General features: G+C 51.5%; 1 protein-coding gene across 1 annotated transcript; it reads right to left on the minus strand.

Moving 5' to 3' along the window:
• Positions 1-502: 502 nt before the first annotated feature.
• LOC149316897 (uncharacterized) lies at positions 503-17,681 on the minus strand. The gene is made up of 3 exons (XM_089516485.1): positions 17,664-17,681; positions 7,296-7,377; positions 503-3,180 (listed from the first exon to the last, which is right to left on the minus strand). Exons 2-3 carry the CDS (start codon positions 7,321-7,323, stop codon positions 1,163-1,165), a joined length of 2,046 nt encoding a protein of 681 aa, XP_089372611.1. The 5' UTR covers positions 7,324-7,377; positions 17,664-17,681; the 3' UTR covers positions 503-1,162.
• Between the last annotated feature and the right edge of the window lie 522 nt (positions 17,682-18,203).

An 18,203-nucleotide genomic window follows, 5' to 3' on the forward strand; every position in this document is an offset into this window, starting at 1 on the left:
TGCTTCTTCCTCCTCTTCTTCTTCCTCCTTCCTCCCTCCCTCCCTCCTCCTTCTTCCTCCTTACTTCCCTCTTCCTCGTGCTCCTTCCTTCCTCCCTCCTCCTCTTCCCCTGCAGACCCCCGCCTCCCTCTCCCCAGGCCCGCGGCCCCACTGCCTCTCCCTGCCCTCTGGGAGGGCCAAGGCTTCCCCACAGGGCGGGGGGAAGGCGAGCGCCGGCAGCCCCAGCGCTTTCCCCGCCCCTCAGGGCAGGCAGAGGCCGGCTCTGAGGGGCGGGGACAGGCGAGCGCCGGCAGCCCCAGCGCTTTCCCCGCCCCTCAGGGCAGGCAGAGGCCGGCTCTGAGGGGCGGGGAAAGGCGAGCGCCGGCGGCCCCAGCGCTTTCCCCGCCCCTCAGGGAAGGCAGAGGCCGGCTCTGAGGGGCGGGGAAAGGCGAGCGCCGGCGGCCCCAGTGCTTTCCCCGCCCCTCAGGGAAGGCAGAGGCCGGCCCAGAGGGCCGGGGAAGAAGCGTGCCAGCGGCGGCAATCGGCGGCAGGGTAGGCCTGGGGCCGCTCCTACAGTGCCCGCGGGCCGGATCCGGCCTGCGGGCCGTATGTTGCCGACCCCTGATTTGGAGCTTCCGAACTTGATACAAAGGTACCTCATGTAGAGAGCATTACAAAAATCTAACTGAGAGATTACCAGTGCATGTACTACTGTTTCAAGGTCCTCCTGAGCCAGGTAGGGATGCAGTTGGCGTATCAGCCGAAGCTGATACCATGCACTACTGGCTATCGCCTCCACCTGAGATGCCAACTGTAGAGACAAGTCCAGTAGCACTCCCAAACTGTGGACTTCATTTTACAGGGGTAGTGTGACCCCATCAAGGATGGGTTGGCAGATCTCCCCTGCTGCACCAGGGGCACCTATCACGAGCACCTCCGTTTTTTCTGGATTCAGCTTCAGTTTGTTTCCCCTCATCAAGCCCATTACAGACTCAAGGCAGGCATTCAGAGGAGAGATGCCATCCTTAGTCACTGCAGCAGTCGGAGACAGAGAAGTGAATTTGGGTGTCATCGGCATATTGATAACACCGCGCCCTATGTCTCCGGATGATCTCTCCCAGCGGCTTCATGTAAATGTTAAAAAGCATGGGGAATAGAATAGCATCCTGAGGGACACCAGATGTCAGTTCCTCAGTAGTTTCTTGCCTGTGTGGGTTCTTTGATGTTTATATAGATTTCCACTGTCACTGAAGCTCTTCCCACATTCCATGCATTTATATGGTTTCTCCCCTGTGTGGGTTCTTTGATGTTTACATAGATTTCCACTGTCACTGAAGCTCTTCCCACATTCCATGCATTTATATGGTTTCTCCCCTGTGTGGATTCTTTGATGTTTATGTAGATCTCCACTGTGACTGAAGCTCTTCCAACATTCCATGCATTTATATGGTTTCTCCCCTGTGTGCGTTCTTTGATGTAGACGTAGATTATTACTCCGATTGAAGCTCTTCCCACATTCCATGCATTTATATGGTTTCTCCCCTGTATGTGTTCTTTGATGTTTATGTAGATTTCCACTGTGACTGAAGCTCTTCCCACATTCCATGCATTTATATGGTTTCTCTCCTGTGTGGGTCCTTTGATGTTTATGTAGATTTCCACTGTCACTGAAGCTCTTCCAACATTCCATGCATTTATATGGTTTCTCCCCTGTGTGAGTTCTTTGATGTAGACGTAGATTACTCCGATTGAAGCTCTTCCCACATTCCATGCATTTATATGGTTTCTCCCCTGTATGTGTTATTTGATGTTTATGTAGATCTCCACTGTGATTGAATCTCTTCCTGCATTCCATGCATTTATAGGGTTTCTCTCCTGTGTGGGTTGTTTTATGTAGACGTAGAGTTCCACTGTCACTGAAGCTCTTACCGCATTCCATGCATTTATATGGTTTCTCTCCTGTGTGGGTTCTTTGATGCAGACGTAGATTATTACTCCAATTGAAGCTCTTCCCACATTCCATGCATTTATATGGTTTCTCCCCTGTGTGGATTCTTTGATGTTTATGTAGATCTCCACTGTGACTGAAGCTCTTCCAACATTCCATGCATTTATATGGTTTCTCCCCTGTGTGCGTTCTTTGATGTAGACGTAGATTATTACTCCGATTGAAGCTCTTCCCACATTCCATGCATTTATATGGTTTCTCCCCTGTATGTGTTCTTTGATGTTTATGTAGATCTCCACTGTAATTGAATCTCTTCCTGCATTCCATGCATTTATAGGGTTTCTCTCCTGTGTGGGTTGTTTTATGTAGACGTAGAGCTCCACTGTCACTGAAGCTCTTACCGCATTCCATGCATTTATATGGTTTCTCTCCTGTGTGGGTTCTTTGATGTAGACGTAGATTATTACTCTGATTGAAGCTCTTCCCACATTCCATGCATTTATATGGTTTCTCCCCTGTGTGGATTCTTTGATGTTTATGTAGATCTCCACTGTGACTGAAGCTCTTTCCACATTCCATGCATTTATATGGTTTCTCTCCTGTGTGGGTTCTTTGATGTTTATGTAGATTTCCACTCTGACTGAAGCTCTTCCCACATTCCATGCATTTATATGGTTTCTCCACTGTATGTGTTCTTTGATGTTTACGTAGATCTCCACTGTGATTGAAGCTCTTCCCACATTCTATGCATTTATATGGTTTCTCTCCTGTGTGGGTTCTTTGATGTAGACGCAGAGTTCCACTGCCACTGAAGCTCTTCCCACATTCCATGCATTTATATGGCTTCGTCCCTGTGTGGGTTCTTTGATGTTTATGTAGATTTCCACTGTCACTGAAGCTCTTCTCACATTCCATACATTTGTATGGTTTCTCCCCTGTGTGGGTTCTTTGATGTGAACGTAGACTACCACTCTGACTGATGGGAACACTGAAGTGTGTGTTCAATTGTGATTTACATTTGCACATTCTCCCACAGACATGACACTCTTCTTGATCTGAGCCTGGAGTCAGATGTTCAGCAAGTTCGGCACCCTGAGAGGCAGAGGAGTTGTTCTCCTCAATTTTCCTTTGGTTTCTCCTTTGTCTTTTCAATTCCTTTTGATTTCCAAACTCCTCTTTCTCCATGAAAGGCTCCATAATTTCCATTGACGTTGCAGGTGGCTCCTCATATTTCTTAATTTGCTTCTCATTATCTGATTCAGGAAAAAGGAGAAGTAATTAGGAGCCAAGCACAGAATCAATCTGAATTACTTCTTTTATGTTATAATCTCCCCATTCTTTTAAACATGATTTTTTCCCCTTTGGAATAGGAGACTCTCTCAGCCAAGAAATCATCCATTCCATTCTGGTCAATTTCCTCCTTAGCTCCAATAGACTAAAATGTTCATCATCATGTTATACAACAGGAGTTTCCAGTTCCAGAAGCTTCTGAGACGCAAAGGATACTCAACAAGTCTAGCAAGACTAGAGGAAGAAAACTCCATGGAATGGGAAAACGAACTTCCTAATGCCAGTCTTTTCTATCTGTTCCAAGTCAAAGGAAGCCCCTGGTTAGGCAGAAAAGAGGAGGAGGAGCAAGGCCAAGACTGGGGACTTTATTCTGCTGAGGGAAATTCAACAAGTATGAATAACACTAAACCCTGGGGACTCTATCCTGGGGACAAACTGAACAAATGCATGGAATGTGGGAAATGTTTGAGTTGGCATGAAGAACAATGTTGATATCCATGCCTTTGTCTTGGGCCAGAGGTCAAGGTATGGTCAGCCCAACAGAGTCATTCATTATTTACCCATGGGTCAGAGACCTTCACCAAGCCCACTGCCCCCTTCATCCCCCTTGAGGACATCTCTTAAAATGCTCTATATGTGGTCCTCCAAACATGCTCCCTAATATTTTGGCTTAACTGCTATGCTCTCCAATTTCTTCCATTGCACCAAGAAAATGCCAAGATCCATGGAAGGCGTTGGAGGACTAGTCCCGCCATGAGGCCGGGTGGGGACACCATCCCAGATGCTGAGGAGAGACAGATGTGTGTGTTGCCTTTCACTCCCTCGGCAGCATGGCGCCCATTGCCAGTCCAGGTCCTACAGAAGGAATCAGAGCTGGGGCCATCTTGGCAGTCAGGACAATGGCTGGGACTGGATATGCCCAGGATGTGTGTGCAAATTCATGGAGGAGGGCAGATGGAAAGAACGGGCAGAAGTAATCTCAGGGCCATTGGCAATAATCTTTGAGGATTCCCAGAGAATTCCCAGCTGACTGGAGGAGGGCAAACATCATCTCCATCTTCAAAAAGGGGAACAAAAGAGGAGCCAAACGATTACCGTATATACTCGACTATAAGTCGGAAAATTTATGCCCCAAAATGAACTCCAAAATCCTGGGTAGACTAATGGAAGGGTCAATGAGTTAATGCTAAAAAAGTTTGTGAAAGAATAAGTGTCCACCTTCCTCTGTAGCCTTGTAACGGCTCCCTGTTTGAAGCCCTGGCACTGGCTCTCATTTCCTCCTCTCTCCCTCTTCTGCGTGTGTATGTGTATTTCCCTCTCTGCCTTCCTGCGCAGCCAGACCTACCTAACAAGCTGCTGCTGACTTGCTGAGGAAAGGAACATACAGAAAGTATGCCCAGGCTTGTACCCCGTTTTGCCTGGAAGTCCTGGGGGTGAAAGGCAGAGAAAGAGAAAGCTTTGTCCTCCATTTCTGCAAGTGATGGGCCTGAGGGGTGAAAGGCAGAGAGAGAGAGAATGCTTTGTCCTCCATTTCTGCAAGCTATGGGCCGGGGGGGGGGGGGTCTTGGGTGGTGAAAGGCAGAGAGAGAATGCTTTGTCCTCCATTATTTCTGCAAGCCATGTACCTTGGAGTCCTGGGGGTGACAAGCAGAGAGACAGTGGAGTCTGTCCTCCGTTTCACAAGCCATGAGCCTTGGAGATGCTTCTTGTAAGGGGAAGAGTGTGTGTGTGTGCGTGCATGCGCACGCTGAGGTTCGTTTCCCCTTTTCCATGCTGAGACTGATGCTTGGGAGAGGTCCAGAGAGTGAGATATAGGGAGGGAAGTGGTGCTTTGTTTCCCGCCTCCTTTAGATCTTTTGTAATATCCTCCAGTGTTTGCCCCTCGACTTATCCTCGGGTCATATCAAAATCCATGATTTTAGATCCAAAAACTGCTCTCGACTTATACATGAGGTCAACTTATACATGCGTATATACGGTACCTCCTGCTCAGACTGACATCAATGGGAGGGACTTTTCAATAGAGAGCCTTCCTGAGGAGAGCGACCAAAATGGGGAAGGGTCTGGAAACCATGAAGCCCTATGAGGAGAGACTGAGGGGATTGCTGGGCATGTTTAGACTGGAGAAGAGAAGGTTAAGAAGTGATACAGTGGGGCAAAAAAGTATTTAGTCAGCCACCAATTGTGCAAGTTCTCCTACTTAAAAAGATGAGAGGGGCCTGTAATTGACATCAAAAGTAGGCCTCAACTATGAGAGACAAAATGAGAAAACAAATCCAAATAATCACATTGTCTTGATTTTTAAATAATTTATTTGCAAATTATGGTGGAAAATAAGTATTTGGTCACCGACAAACAAGCAAGATTTCTGGCTCTCACAGACCTGCAACTTCTTCTTTAAGAGGCTCCTCTGTCCTCCACTCATTACCTGTATTAATGGCACCCATTTGAACCCTTTATCAGTATAAAAGACCCCTGTCCACAACCTCAAACAGTCACACTCTAAACTCAACTATGGTGAAGACCAAAGAGCTGTCGAAGGACACCAGAAACAAAATTGTAGACCTGCACCAGGCTGGGAAGACTGAATCTACAATAGGCGAGCAGCTTGGTGTGAAGAAATCAACTGTGGGAGCAATAATTAGAAAATGGAAGACATACAAGACCACTGATAATCGCCCTCGATCTGGGGCTCCACGCAAGATCTCACCCCGTGGAGTCAAAATGATCACAAGGACGGTGAGCAAAAATCCCAGAACCACACGGGGGGACCTAGTGAATGACCTGTGAAGAGCTGGGACCAATGTAACAAAGGCTACCATCAGTAACACACTATGCCACCAGGGACTGAGATCCTGCAGTGCCAGACGTGTCCCCCTGCTTAAGCCAGTACATGTCCAGGCCTGTCTCAAGTTTGCTAAAGAGCACGTGGATGATCCAGGTGAGAATGGGAGAATGTCATATGGTCTGATGAAACCAAAGTAGAACTGTTTGGTAGAAACTCAACTCATCATGTTTAGAGGAGAGAGAATGCTGATTTGCATCCAAAGAACACCATAGCTACTGTGAAGCATGGGGGTGGCAACATCATGCTTTGGGGCTGTTTCTCTGCAAAGGGACCAGGATGACTGATCCGTGTACCGGAAAGAATGAATGGGGCCATGTATCATGAGATTTTGAGTGCAAACCTCCTTCCATCAGCAAGGGCATTGAAGATGAAACGTGGCTGGGTCTTTCAGCATGACAACGATCCCAAACACACCACCAGGGCAATGAAGGGGTGGCTTTGTAAGATGTGTTTTAAGGTCCTGGAGTGGCCTAGCCAGTCTCCAGATCTCAACCCCATAGAAAACCTTAGGAGGGAGTTGAAAGTCCGTGTTGCCCAGCAACAGCCCCAAAACATCACTGCTCTAGAGGAGATCTGCATGGAGGAATGGGCCAACATACAGCAACAGTGTGTGCCAACCTTGTGAAGACTTACAGGAAACATTTGACCTCTGTCATTGCCAACAAAGGATATATAACAAAGTATTGAGATGAACTTTTGATATTGACCAAATACTTATTTTCCACCATAATTTGCAAATAAATTCTTTAAAAATCAAGACAATGCGACTGTGTGGATTTGTTTTCTCATAGTTGAGGTCTACCTATGATGTCAATTACAGGCCTCTCTCATCTTTTTCAGTGGGAGAACTTGCACAATTGGTGGCTGACTAAATATTTTTTCCCCCACTGTATGATAACAGCACTGTTTAAGTATTTGAAGGAATGTCACATTGAGGAGGGAGAAAACCTGTTTTCTGCTGCGCCAATAAATAGGATCCAGAGCAATGGATTCAAGCTACAGGAGATTGGACTGGATGACCCATGGGTGGTCTCTAGGGGGTGAAGGCCATGGGGCACAGAGGAAGGGGTCTTGTGGGTCCCCCTCTTTCTTTCTCTCTTAGGGGTCAGCTCCCTTTCTCTAAGGCCAACCTGGGACTGAGAGGGGCAAGAGGGAGAAGGCCATGGGGCCGAGAGGAAGAGGTCTTGGGGGTCCCGTTCTTTCTTTCCTTCTCTCTTGGAGGTCGCTTACCTTTCTGCTGCTGCTGTTCTTTCTCCATCTTCCTTCAGAGCTCCTTCCGAATGATGTCCGAATGAGCAGCTCCTCTTCCTTTCTTTGGAAGGGAAGGGGGAGGTCAGGCTCTGCTTCCCCAAAAGTGCTTCCAGAGAGAAGAAGGGGATGAATGCAGATGGGACCCTCAAATGGGGCTGGAAAAGGGAACCCCCCTCCTTTCTGCTGGATCATGGGACCCAGTGGGACCCCTCTGTCTCAGCCCCATCTGATTCTATTTGGGGGTACAGGGGTTTCCCTTCCCCAAAGGAACCACTGGGTGCAAAGCAGCCCCTTCTCTGCCCCCCATGAACAAGGGGGAGCCAAAAGGGGCCCAGGGGCATCTGCCCACAGAGGAGGGGGCTCTCCTAGAGACTCTGAGAGGCTGCAGTTTTGGGGGGTTTCCAGTGTAGTTCCCTGAACTCTGATGCTTGACCTCTCTTTTGGGGAATCCTAAGTGCCTCCATGAAGCTCCAGACACAGGACACCCAGAGGAAGGAGCACGCAAGACTTCCCTTGTCTCTGCACAAAGCTCTGGGGATTCTGGGGGATGCAGTCCAAGAGGAAGGAGTCTTGAGTGGATAAGCAATGCCACCTCTTAAGGGATGAAGCAACACCCAGAATCCCCTCTTTAGAGCCATTCTGACCAGGGGATTTTGGGGGATGCAGTCCAAGAGGAAGGAGTCCTGAGTGGAAGAGCAATGCCTCCTCTTCAGGGATGAAGGCAACACCAAGAATCCTGTCTTTGGAACCATTGTGACCAGGGGATTCTGGGGGATGCAGTCCGAGAGGAAGGAGTCCTGGGTGGAAGAGCAATGCCTCCTCTTCAGGGATGAAGGCAACACCAAGAATCCCCTCTTTGGAGCCATTCTGACCTGGGGATTCTGGGGGATGCAGTCCGAGAGGAAGGAGTCCTGAGTGGAAGAGCAATGCCTCCTCTTCAGGGATGAAGGCAACACCAAGAATCCCCTCTTTGGAGCCATTCTGACCTTGGGATTCTGGGGGATGCAGTTCGAGAGGAAGGAGTCCTGAGTGGAAGAGCAATGCCTCCTCTTCAGGGATGAAGGCAACACCAAGAATCCCCTCTTTGGAGCCATTCTGACCAGGGGATTCTGGGGGATGCAGTCCGAGAGGAAGGTGTCCAGGGTGGAAGACCAATGCCTCCTCTTCAGGGATGAAGCAACCGCCAGAATCCCCTCTTTAGAGTCATTCTGACCAGGAGATTCTGGGGGATGCAGTCCTAGAGGAAGGAGTCATGAGTGGAAGAGCAATGCCTCCTCCTCAGGGATGAAGCAACCCCGAGAATCCCCTCTTTGGAGTCATTCTGACCAGGGGATTCTGGGGGATGCAGTCCGAGAGGAAGGAGTCCTGAGTGGAAGAGCAATGCCTCCTCTTCAGGGATGAAGCAACCCCCAGAATCCCCTCTTTGGAGCCATTCTGACCAGGGGATTCTGGGGGATGAAGCCCGAGAGGAAGGAGTCCTGAGTGGAAGAGCAATGCCTCCTATTCAGGGATGAAGGCAACACCAAGAATCCCCTCTTTAGAGTCATTCTGACCAGGGGATTCTGGGGGATGCAGTCCAAGAGGAAGGAGTCCTGAGTGGAAGAGCAATGCCTCCTCTTCAGGGATGAAGGCAACACCAAGAATCCCCTCTTTGGAGCCATTCTGACCAGGGGATTCTGGGGGATGCAGCCCGAGAGGAAGGAGCCCTGAGTGGAAGAGCAATGCCTCCTCTTCAGGGATGAAGGCAAAACCAAGAATCCCCTCTTTAGAGTCATTCTGACCAGGGGATTCTGGGGGATGCAGTCCAAGAGGAAGGAGTCCTGGGTGGAAGAGCAATGCCTCCTCTTCAGGGATGAAGCAACCCCCAGAATCCCCTCTTTAGAGTCATTCTGACCAGGGGATTCTGGGGGATGCAGTCCGAGAGGAAGGAGTCCTGAGTGGAAGAGCAATGCCTCCTCTTCAGGGATGAAGGCAACACCAAGAATCCCCTCTTTGGAGCCATTCTGACCTGGGGATTCTGGGGGATGCAGTCCGAGAGGAAGGAGTCCTGAGTGGAAGAGCAATGCCTGCTGTTAAGGGATGAAGGCAACACCAAGAATCCCCTCTTTGGAGCCATTCTTACCAGGGGATTCTGGGGGATGCAGTCCGAGAGGAAGGAGTCCTGAGTGGAAGAGCAATGCCTCCTCTTCAGGGATGAAGGCAACACCAAGAATCCCCTCTTTGGAGCCATTCTGACCAGGGGATTCTGGGGGATGCAGTCCAAGAGGAAGGAGTCCTGAGTGGAAGAGCAATGCCTCCTCTTCAGGGATGAAGGCAACACCAAGAATCCCCTCTTTGGAGCCATTCTGACCAGGGGATTCTGGGGGATGCAGCCCGAGAGGAAGGAGCCCTGAGTGGAAGAGCAATGCCTCCTCTTCAGGGATGAAGGCAAAACCAAGAATCCCCTCTTTAGAGTCATTCTGACCAGGGGATTCTGGGGGATGCAGTCCAAGAGGAAGGAGTCCTGGGTGGAAGAGCAATGCCTCCTCTTCAGGGATGAAGCAACCCCCAGAATCCCCTCTTTAGAGTCATTCTGACCAGGGGATTCTGGGGGATGCAGTCCGAGAGGAAGGAGTCCTGAGTGGAAGAGCAATGCCTCCTCTTCAGGGATGAAGGCAACACCAAGAATCCCCTCTTTGGAGCCATTCTGACCTGGGGATTCTGGGGGATGCAGTCCGAGAGGAAGGAGTCCTGAATGGAAGAGCAATGCCTCCTCTTCAGGGATGAAGGCAACACCAAGAATCCCCTCTTTGGAGCCATTCTGACCAGGGGATTCTGGAGGATGCAGCCCGAGAGGAAGGAGTCCTGAGTGAAAGAGCAATGTCTCCTCTTCAGGGATGAAGGCAACACCAAGAATCCCCTCTTTGGAGCCATTCTGACCTGGGGATTCTGGGGGATGCAGTCCGAGAGGAAGGAGTCCTGAGTGGAAGAGCAATGCCTGCTGTTAAGGGATGAAGGCAACACCAAGAATCCCCTCTTTGGAGCCATTCTTACCAGGGGATTCTGGGGGATGCAGTCCGAGAGGAAGGAGTCCTGAGTGGAAGAGCAATGCCTCCTCTTCAGGGATGAAGGCAACACCAAGAATCCCCTCTTTGGAGCCATTCTGACCTGGGGATTCTGGGGGATGTAGTCCAAAAGGAAGGAGTCCTGAGTGGAAGAGCAATGCCTCCTCTTCAGGGATGAAGGCAACACCAAGAATCCCCTCTTTGGAGCCATTCTGACCAGGGGATTCTGGGGGATGCAGTCCGAGAGGAAGGAGTCCTGAGTGGAAGAGCAATGCCTGCTGTTAAGGGATGAAGGCAACACCAAGAATCCCCTCTTTAGAGCCATTCTGACCTGGGGATTCTGGGGGATGCAGTCCGAGAGGAAGGAGTCCTGAATGGAAGAGCAATGCCTCCTCTTCAGGGATGAAGGCAACACCAAGAATCCCCTCTTTGGAGCCATTCTGACCAGGGGATTCTGGAGGATGCAGCCCGAGAGGAAGGAGTCCTGAGTGGAAGAGCAATGTCTCCTCTTCAGGGATGAAGGCAACACCAAGAATCCCCTCTTTGGAGCCATTCTGACCTGGGGATTCTGGGGGATGCAGTCCGAGAGGAAGGAGTCCTGAGTGGAAGAGCAATGCCTGCTGTTAAGGGATGAAGGCAACACCAAGAATCCCCTCTTTGGAGCCATTCTTACCAGGGGATTCTGGGGGATGCAGTCCGAGAGGAAGGAGTCCTGAGTGGAAGAGCAATGCCTCCTCTTCAGGGATGAAGGCAACACCAAGAATCCCCTCTTTGGAGCCATTCTGACCTGGGGATTCTGGGGGATGTAGTCCAAAAGGAAGGAGTCCTGAGTGGAAGAGCAATGCCTCCTCTTCAGGGATGAAGGCAACACCAAGAATCCCCTCTTTGGAGCCATTCTGACCAGGGGATTCTGGGGGATGCAGTCCGAGAGGAAGGAGTCCTGAGTGGAAGAGCAATGCCTGCTGTTAAGGGATGAAGGCAACACCAAGAATCCCCTCTTTAGAGCCATTCTGACCAGGGGATTCTGGGGGATGCAGTCCGAGAGGAAGGAGTCCTGAGTGGAAGAGCAATGCCTCCTCTTCAGGGATGAAGGCAACACCAAGAATCCCCTCTTTGGAGCCATTCTGACCAGGGGATTCTGGGGGATGCAGTCCGAGAGGAAGGAGTCCTGAGTGGAAGAGCAATGCCTGCTGTTAAGGGATGAAGGCAACACCAAGAATCCCCTCTTTAGAGCCATTCTGACCAGGGGATTCTGGGGGATGCAGTCCGAGAGGAAGGAGTCCTGAGTGGAAGAGCAATGCCTCCTCTTCAGGGATGAAGGCAACACCAAGAATCCCCTCTTTGGAGCCATTCTGACCTGGGGATTCTGGGGGATGCAGTCCGAGAGGAAGGAGTCCTGAGTGGAAGAGCAATGCCTGCTGTTAAGGGATGAAGGCAACACCAAGAATCCCCTCTTTGGAGCCATTCTTACCAGGGAATTCTGGGGGATGCAGTCCGAGAGGAAGGAGTCCTGAGTGGAAGAGCAATGCCTCCTCTTCAGGGATGAAGGCAACACCAAGAATCCCCTCTTTGGAGCCATTCTGACCTGGGGATTCTGGGGGATGTAGTCCAAAAGGAAGGAGTCCTGAGTGGAAGAGCAATGCCTGCTGTTAAGGGATGAAGCAACAACCAGAATCCCCTCTTTGGAGCCATTCTGACCAGGGGATTCTGGGGGATGCAGTCCGAGAGGAAGGAGTCCTGAGTGGAAGAGCAATGCCTCCTCTTCAGGGATGAAGGCAACACCAAGAATCCCCTCTTTGGAGCCATTCTGACCTGGGGATTCTGGGGGATGCAGCCCGAGAGGAAGGAGTCCTGAGTGGAAGAGCAATGCCTCCTCTTCAGGGATGAAGGCAACACCAAGAATCCCCTCTTTAGAGTCATTCTGACCAGGGGATTCTGGGGGATGCAGTCCGAGAGGAAGGAGTCCTGAGTGGAAGAGCAATGCCTCCTCTTCAGGGATGAAGGCAACACCAAGAATCCCCTCTTTGGAGCCATTCTGACCTGGGGATTCTGGGGGATGCAGCCCGAGAGGAAGGAGTCCTGAGTGGAAGAGCAATGCCTCCTCTTCAGGGATGAAGGCAACACCAAGAATCCCCTCTTTGGAGCCATTCTGACCAGGGGATTCTGGGGGATGCAGCCCGAGAGGAAGGAGACCTGAGTGGAAGAGCAATGCCTCCTCTTCAGGGATGAAGGCAACACCAAGAATCCCCTCTTTGGAGCCATTCTGACCAGGGGATTCTGGGGGATGCAGCCCGAGAGGAAGGAGACCTGAGTGGAAGAGCAATGCCTCCTCTTCAGGGATGAAGGCAACACCAAGAATCCCCTCTTTGGAGCCATTCTGACCAGGGGATTCTGGGGGATGCAGTCCGAGAGGAAGGAGTCCTGAGTGGAAGAGCAATGCCTCCTCTTCAGGGATGAAGGCAACACCAAGAATCCCCTCTTTGGAGCCATTCTGACCAGGGGATTCTGGGGGATGCAGTCCGAGAGGAAGGAGCCCTGAGTGGAAGAGCAATGCCTCCTCTTCAGGGATGAAGGCAAAACCAAGAATCCCCTCTTTAGAGTCATTCTGACCAGGGGATTCTGGGGGATGCAGTCCAAGAGGAAGGAGTCCTGGGTGGAAGAGCAATGCCTCCTCTTCAGGGATGAAGCAACCCCCAGAATCCCCTCTTTAGAGTCATTCTGACCAGGGGATTCTGGGGGATGCAGTCCGAGAGGAAGGAGTCCTGAGTGGAAGAGCAATGCCTCCTCTTCAGGGATGAAGGCAACACCAAGAATCCCCTCTTTGGAGCCATTCTGACCTGGGGATTCTGGGGGATGCAGTCCGAGAGGAAGGAGTCCTGAATGGAAGAGCAATGCCTCCTCTTCAGGGATGAAGGCAACACCAAGAATCCCCTCTTTGGAGCCATTCTGACCAGGGGATTCTGGAGGATGCAGCCCGAGAGGAAGGAGTCCTGAGTGGAAGAGCAATGTCTCCTCTTCAGGGATGAAGGCAACACCAAGAATCCCCTCTTTGGAGCCATTCTGACCTGGGGATTCTGGGGGATGCAGTCCGAGAGGAAGGAGTCCTGAGTGGAAGAGCAATGCCTGCTGTTAAGGGATGAAGGCAACACCAAGAATCCCCTCTTTGGAGCCATTCTTACCAGGGGATTCTGGGGGATGCAGTCCGAGAGGAAGGAGTCCTGAGTGGAAGAGCAATGCCTCCTCTTCAGGGATGAAGGCAACACCAAGAATCCCCTCTTTGGAGCCATTCTGACCTGGGGATTCTGGGGGATGTAGTCCAAAAGGAAGGAGTCCTGAGTGGAAGAGCAATGCCTCCTCTTCAGGGATGAAGGCAACACCAAGAATCCCCTCTTTGGAGCCATTCTGACCAGGGGATTCTGGGGGATGTAGTCCAAAAGGAAGGAGTCCTGAGTGGAAGAGCAATGCCTGCTGTTAAGGGATGAAGGCAACACCAAGAATCCCCTCTTTAGAGCCATTCTGACCTGGGGATTCTGGGGGATGCAGTCCGAGAGGAAGGAGTCCTGAATGGAAGAGCAATGCCTCCTCTTCAGGGATGAAGGCAACACCAAGAATCCCCTCTTTGGAGCCATTCTGACCTGGGGATTCTGGGGGATGCAGCCCGAGAGGAAGGAGTCCTGAGTGGAAGAGCAATGCCTCCTCTTCAGGGATGAAGGCAACACCAAGAATCCCCTCTTTAGAGTCATTCTGACCAGGGGATTCTGGGGGATGCAGTCCGAGAGGAAGGAGTCCTGAGTGGAAGAGCAATGCCTCCTCTTCAGGGATGAAGGCAACACCAAGAATCCCCTCTTTGGAGCCATTCTGACCTGGGGATTCTGGGGGATGCAGCCCGAGAGGAAGGAGTCCTGAGTGGAAGAGCAATGCCTCCTCTTCAGGGATGAAGGCAACACCAAGAATCCCCTCTTTGGAGCCATTCTGACCAGGGGATTCTGGGGGATGCAGCCCGAGAGGAAGGAGACCTGAGTGGAAGAGCAATGCCTCCTCTTCAGGGATGAAGGCAACACCAAGAATCCCCTCTTTGGAGCCATTCTGACCAGGGGATTCTGGGGGATGCAGCCCGAGAGGAAGGAGACCTGAGTGGAAGAGCAATGCCTCCTCTTCAGGGATGAAGGCAACACCAAGAATCCCCTCTTTGGAGCCATTCTGACCAGGGGATTCTGGGGGATGCAGTCCGAGAGGAAGGAGTCCTGAGTGGAAGAGCAATGCCTCCTCTTCAGGGATGAAGGCAACACCAAGAATCCCCTCTTTGGAGCCATTCTGACCAGGGGATTCTGGGGGATGCAGTCCGAGAGGAAGGAGTCCTGAGTGGAAGAGCAATGCCTCCTCTTCAGGGATGAAGGCAACACCAAGAATCCCCTCTTTGGAGCCATTCTGACCAGGGGATTCTGGGGGATGCAGTCCGAGAGGAAGGAGTCATGAGTGGAAGAGCAATGCCTCCTCTTCAGGGATGAAGGCAACACCAAGAATCCCCTCTTTGGAGCCATTCTGACCAGGGGATTCTGGGGGATACAGTCCGAGAGGAAGGAGCCCTGAGTGGAAGAGCAATGCCTCCTCTTCAGGGATGAAGGCAACACCAAGAATCCCCTCTTTAGAGCCATTCTGACCAGGGGATTCTGGGGGATGCAGTCCGAGAGGAAGGAGTCCTGAGTGGAAGAGCAATGCCTCCTCTTCAGGGATGAAGGCAACACCAAGAATCCCCTCTTTGGAGCCATTCTGACCTGGGGATTCTGGGGGATGCAGTCCGAGAGGAAGGAGTCCTGAGTGGAAGAGCAATGCCTGCTGTTAAGGGATGAAGGCAACACCAAGAATCCCCTCTTTGGAGCCATTCTTACCAGGGAATTCTGGGGGATGCAGTCCGAGAGGAAGGAGTCCTGAGTGGAAGAGCAATGCCTCCTCTTCAGGGATGAAGGCAACACCAAGAATCCCCTCTTTAGAGCCATTCTGACCTGGGGATTCTGGGGGATGCAGCCCGAGAGGAAGGAGTCCAGGGTGGAAGACCAATGCCTGCTGTTAAGGGATGAAGGCAACACCAAGAATCCCCTCTTTGGAGCCATTCTGACCTGGGGATTCTGGGGGATGCAGCCCGAGAGGAAGGAGTCCTGAGTGGAAGAGCAATGCCTCCTCTTCAGGGATGAAGGCAACACCAAGAATCCCCTCTTTGGAGCCATTCTTACCAGGGGATTCTGGGGGATGCAGCCCGAGAGGAAGGAGTCCTGAGTGGAAGAGCAATGCCTCCTCTTCAGGGATGAAGGCAACACCAAGAATCCCCTCTTTAGAGTCATTCTGACCAGGGGATTCTGGGGGATGCAGTCCGAGAGGAAGGAGTCCTGAGTGGAAGAGCAATGCCTCCTCTTCAGGGATGAAGGCAACACCAAGAATCCCCTCTTTAGAGCCATTCTGACCTGGGGATTCTGGGGGATGCAGCCCGAGAGGAAGGAGTCCTGAGTGGAAGAGCAATGTCTCCTCTTCAGGGATGAAGGCAACACCAAGAATCCCCTCTTTGGAGCCATTCTGACCAGGGGATTCTGGGGGATGCAGTCCGAGAGGAAGGAGTCCTGAGTGGAAGAGCAATGCCTGCTGTTAAGGGATGAAGGCAACACCAAGAATCCCCTCTTTGGAGCCATTCTGACCTGGGGATTCTGGGGGATGCAGCCCGAGAGGAAGGAGTCCTGAGTGGAAGAGCAATGTCTCCTCTTCAGGGATGAAGGCAACACCAAGAATCCCCTCTTTGGAGCCATTCTGACCAGGGGATTCTGGGGGATGCAGTCCGAGAGGAAGGAGTCCTGAGTGGAAGAGCAATGCCTGCTGTTAAGGGATGAAGGCAACACCAAGAATCCCCTCTTTGGAGCCATTCTGACCAGGGGATTCTGGGGGATGCAGTCCGAGAGGAAGGAGTCCTGAGTGGAAGAGCAATGCCTGCTGTTAAGGGATGAAGGCAACACCAAGAATCCCCTCTTTAGAGCCATTCTGACCTGGGGATTCTGGGGGATGCAGTCCGAGAGGAAGGAGTCCTGAATGGAAGAGCAATGCCTCCTCTTCAGGGATGAAGGCAACACCAAGAATCCCCTCTTTGGAGCCATTCTGACCAGGGGATTCTGGAGGATGCAGCCCGAGAGGAAGGAGTCCTGAGTGGAAGAGCAATGTCTCCTCTTCAGGGATGAAGGCAACACCAAGAATCCCCTCTTTGGAGCCATTCTGACCTGGGGATTCTGGGGGATGCAGTCCGAGAGGAAGGAGTCCTGAGTGGAAGAGCAATGCCTCCTCTTCAGGGATGAAGGCAACACCAAGAATCCCCTCTTTGGAGCCATTCTGACCAGGGGATTCTGGGGGATGCAGTCCGAGAGGAAGGAGTCCTGAGTGGAAGAGCAATGCCTGCTGTTAAGGGATGAAGGCAACACCAAGAATCCCCTCTTTGGAGCCATTCTGACCAGGGGATTCTGGGGGATGCAGTCCGAGAGGAAGGAGTCCTGAGTGGAAGAGCAATGCCTGCTGTTAAGGGATGAAGGCAACACCAAGAATCCCCTCTTTAGAGCCATTCTGACCTGGGGATTCTGGGGGATGCAGTCCGAGAGGAAGGAGTCCTGAATGGAAGAGCAATGCCTCCTCTTCAGGGATGAAGGCAACACCAAGAATCCCCTCTTTGGAGCCATTCTGACCTGGGGATTCTGGGGGATGCAGCCCGAGAGGAAGGAGTCCTGAGTGGAAGAGCAATGTCTCCTCTTCAGGGATGAAGGCAACACCAAGAATCCCCTCTTTGGAGCCATTCTGACCAGGGGATTCTGGGGGATGCAGTCCGAGAGGAAGGAGTCCTGAGTGGAAGAGCAATGCCTGCTGTTAAGGGATGAAGGCAACACCAAGAATCCCCTCTTTGGAGCCATTCTGACCAGGGGATTCTGGGGAACACATTCAGAGAGGAGGCCCCCTCCTTCTTCTGGGGACTGTGGGGATGGGGCCCCCAAATGCTCGCCTTCTCTCCCCATTCAGCCCCCTCCCTTCCTTTACTCAAAAGCCACTTTCTCGTTAAGTCCTGCTCCCTCTGGTTCTGGTTCTGGAGGCCCGGCTTCTCTTCCTTCCAAAGCCTGCCTTTTTCTCCCGTCCACAGCAGGAAAGAGGGGAAGGGAGGCCTAAATGTCGGAGGTCTTTTTGTGGGAGGAGTGGCCTATCCCATCATCCCCCAAAAGGACCTAAAGGCCCGGGGAAAGGCCAAGGGCCCCCAGTCTCTGCCACTCACTTCTGCCCCACTCACCTTCTTCCTCCTCTTCTGAGCACCGGAAACAGAGGCCCCTCCCACGCTTGGATCAAGGAGGAGGAAAGGGGCGGAGTCAGAGCGCCCAGGCCCTACTTCCGCCAGGCCCTAAAATGGGTGCCGACCATAGAGAGGACTGGAGCCTCTGATGGAAAGGCGCCTGCAATGGATATACTGTATATACACACACACACAAACTCTGCCTTGTGCTTTATACACTTTATTCTATGCTTAGTCTATATGCATATATGTATGTGTGTGAATATTTATATATATATATACACAAACACACACATAAACACACTCACAAGCTCTGCCTTTGTACTTTATACACTCTATTACATCTTTATTATACATAAATGCAGACACAAACATACACATAAAGCCTATAGAAGTAAAGAGAGCCCCAGCGTCTATGGGTTTTCCTGGCTTAGAGAGCAGAGGGAAAACTAACCTTGGGCCACTGCAGTTTTTCCCAGAATCCCCTCCTCCTCCACAACCATGGCATAGCTGCTGCAGGGGATTCTGGGGGAAAACTGC

The sequence above is a fragment of the Sceloporus occidentalis genome, unplaced genomic scaffold, assembly GCF_023333645.1.
Source record: "Sceloporus occidentalis isolate IW3139 unplaced genomic scaffold, rSceOcc1.0.p SCAF_3, whole genome shotgun sequence".
Classification (NCBI taxonomy): domain Eukaryota; kingdom Metazoa; phylum Chordata; class Lepidosauria; order Squamata; family Phrynosomatidae; genus Sceloporus; species Sceloporus occidentalis.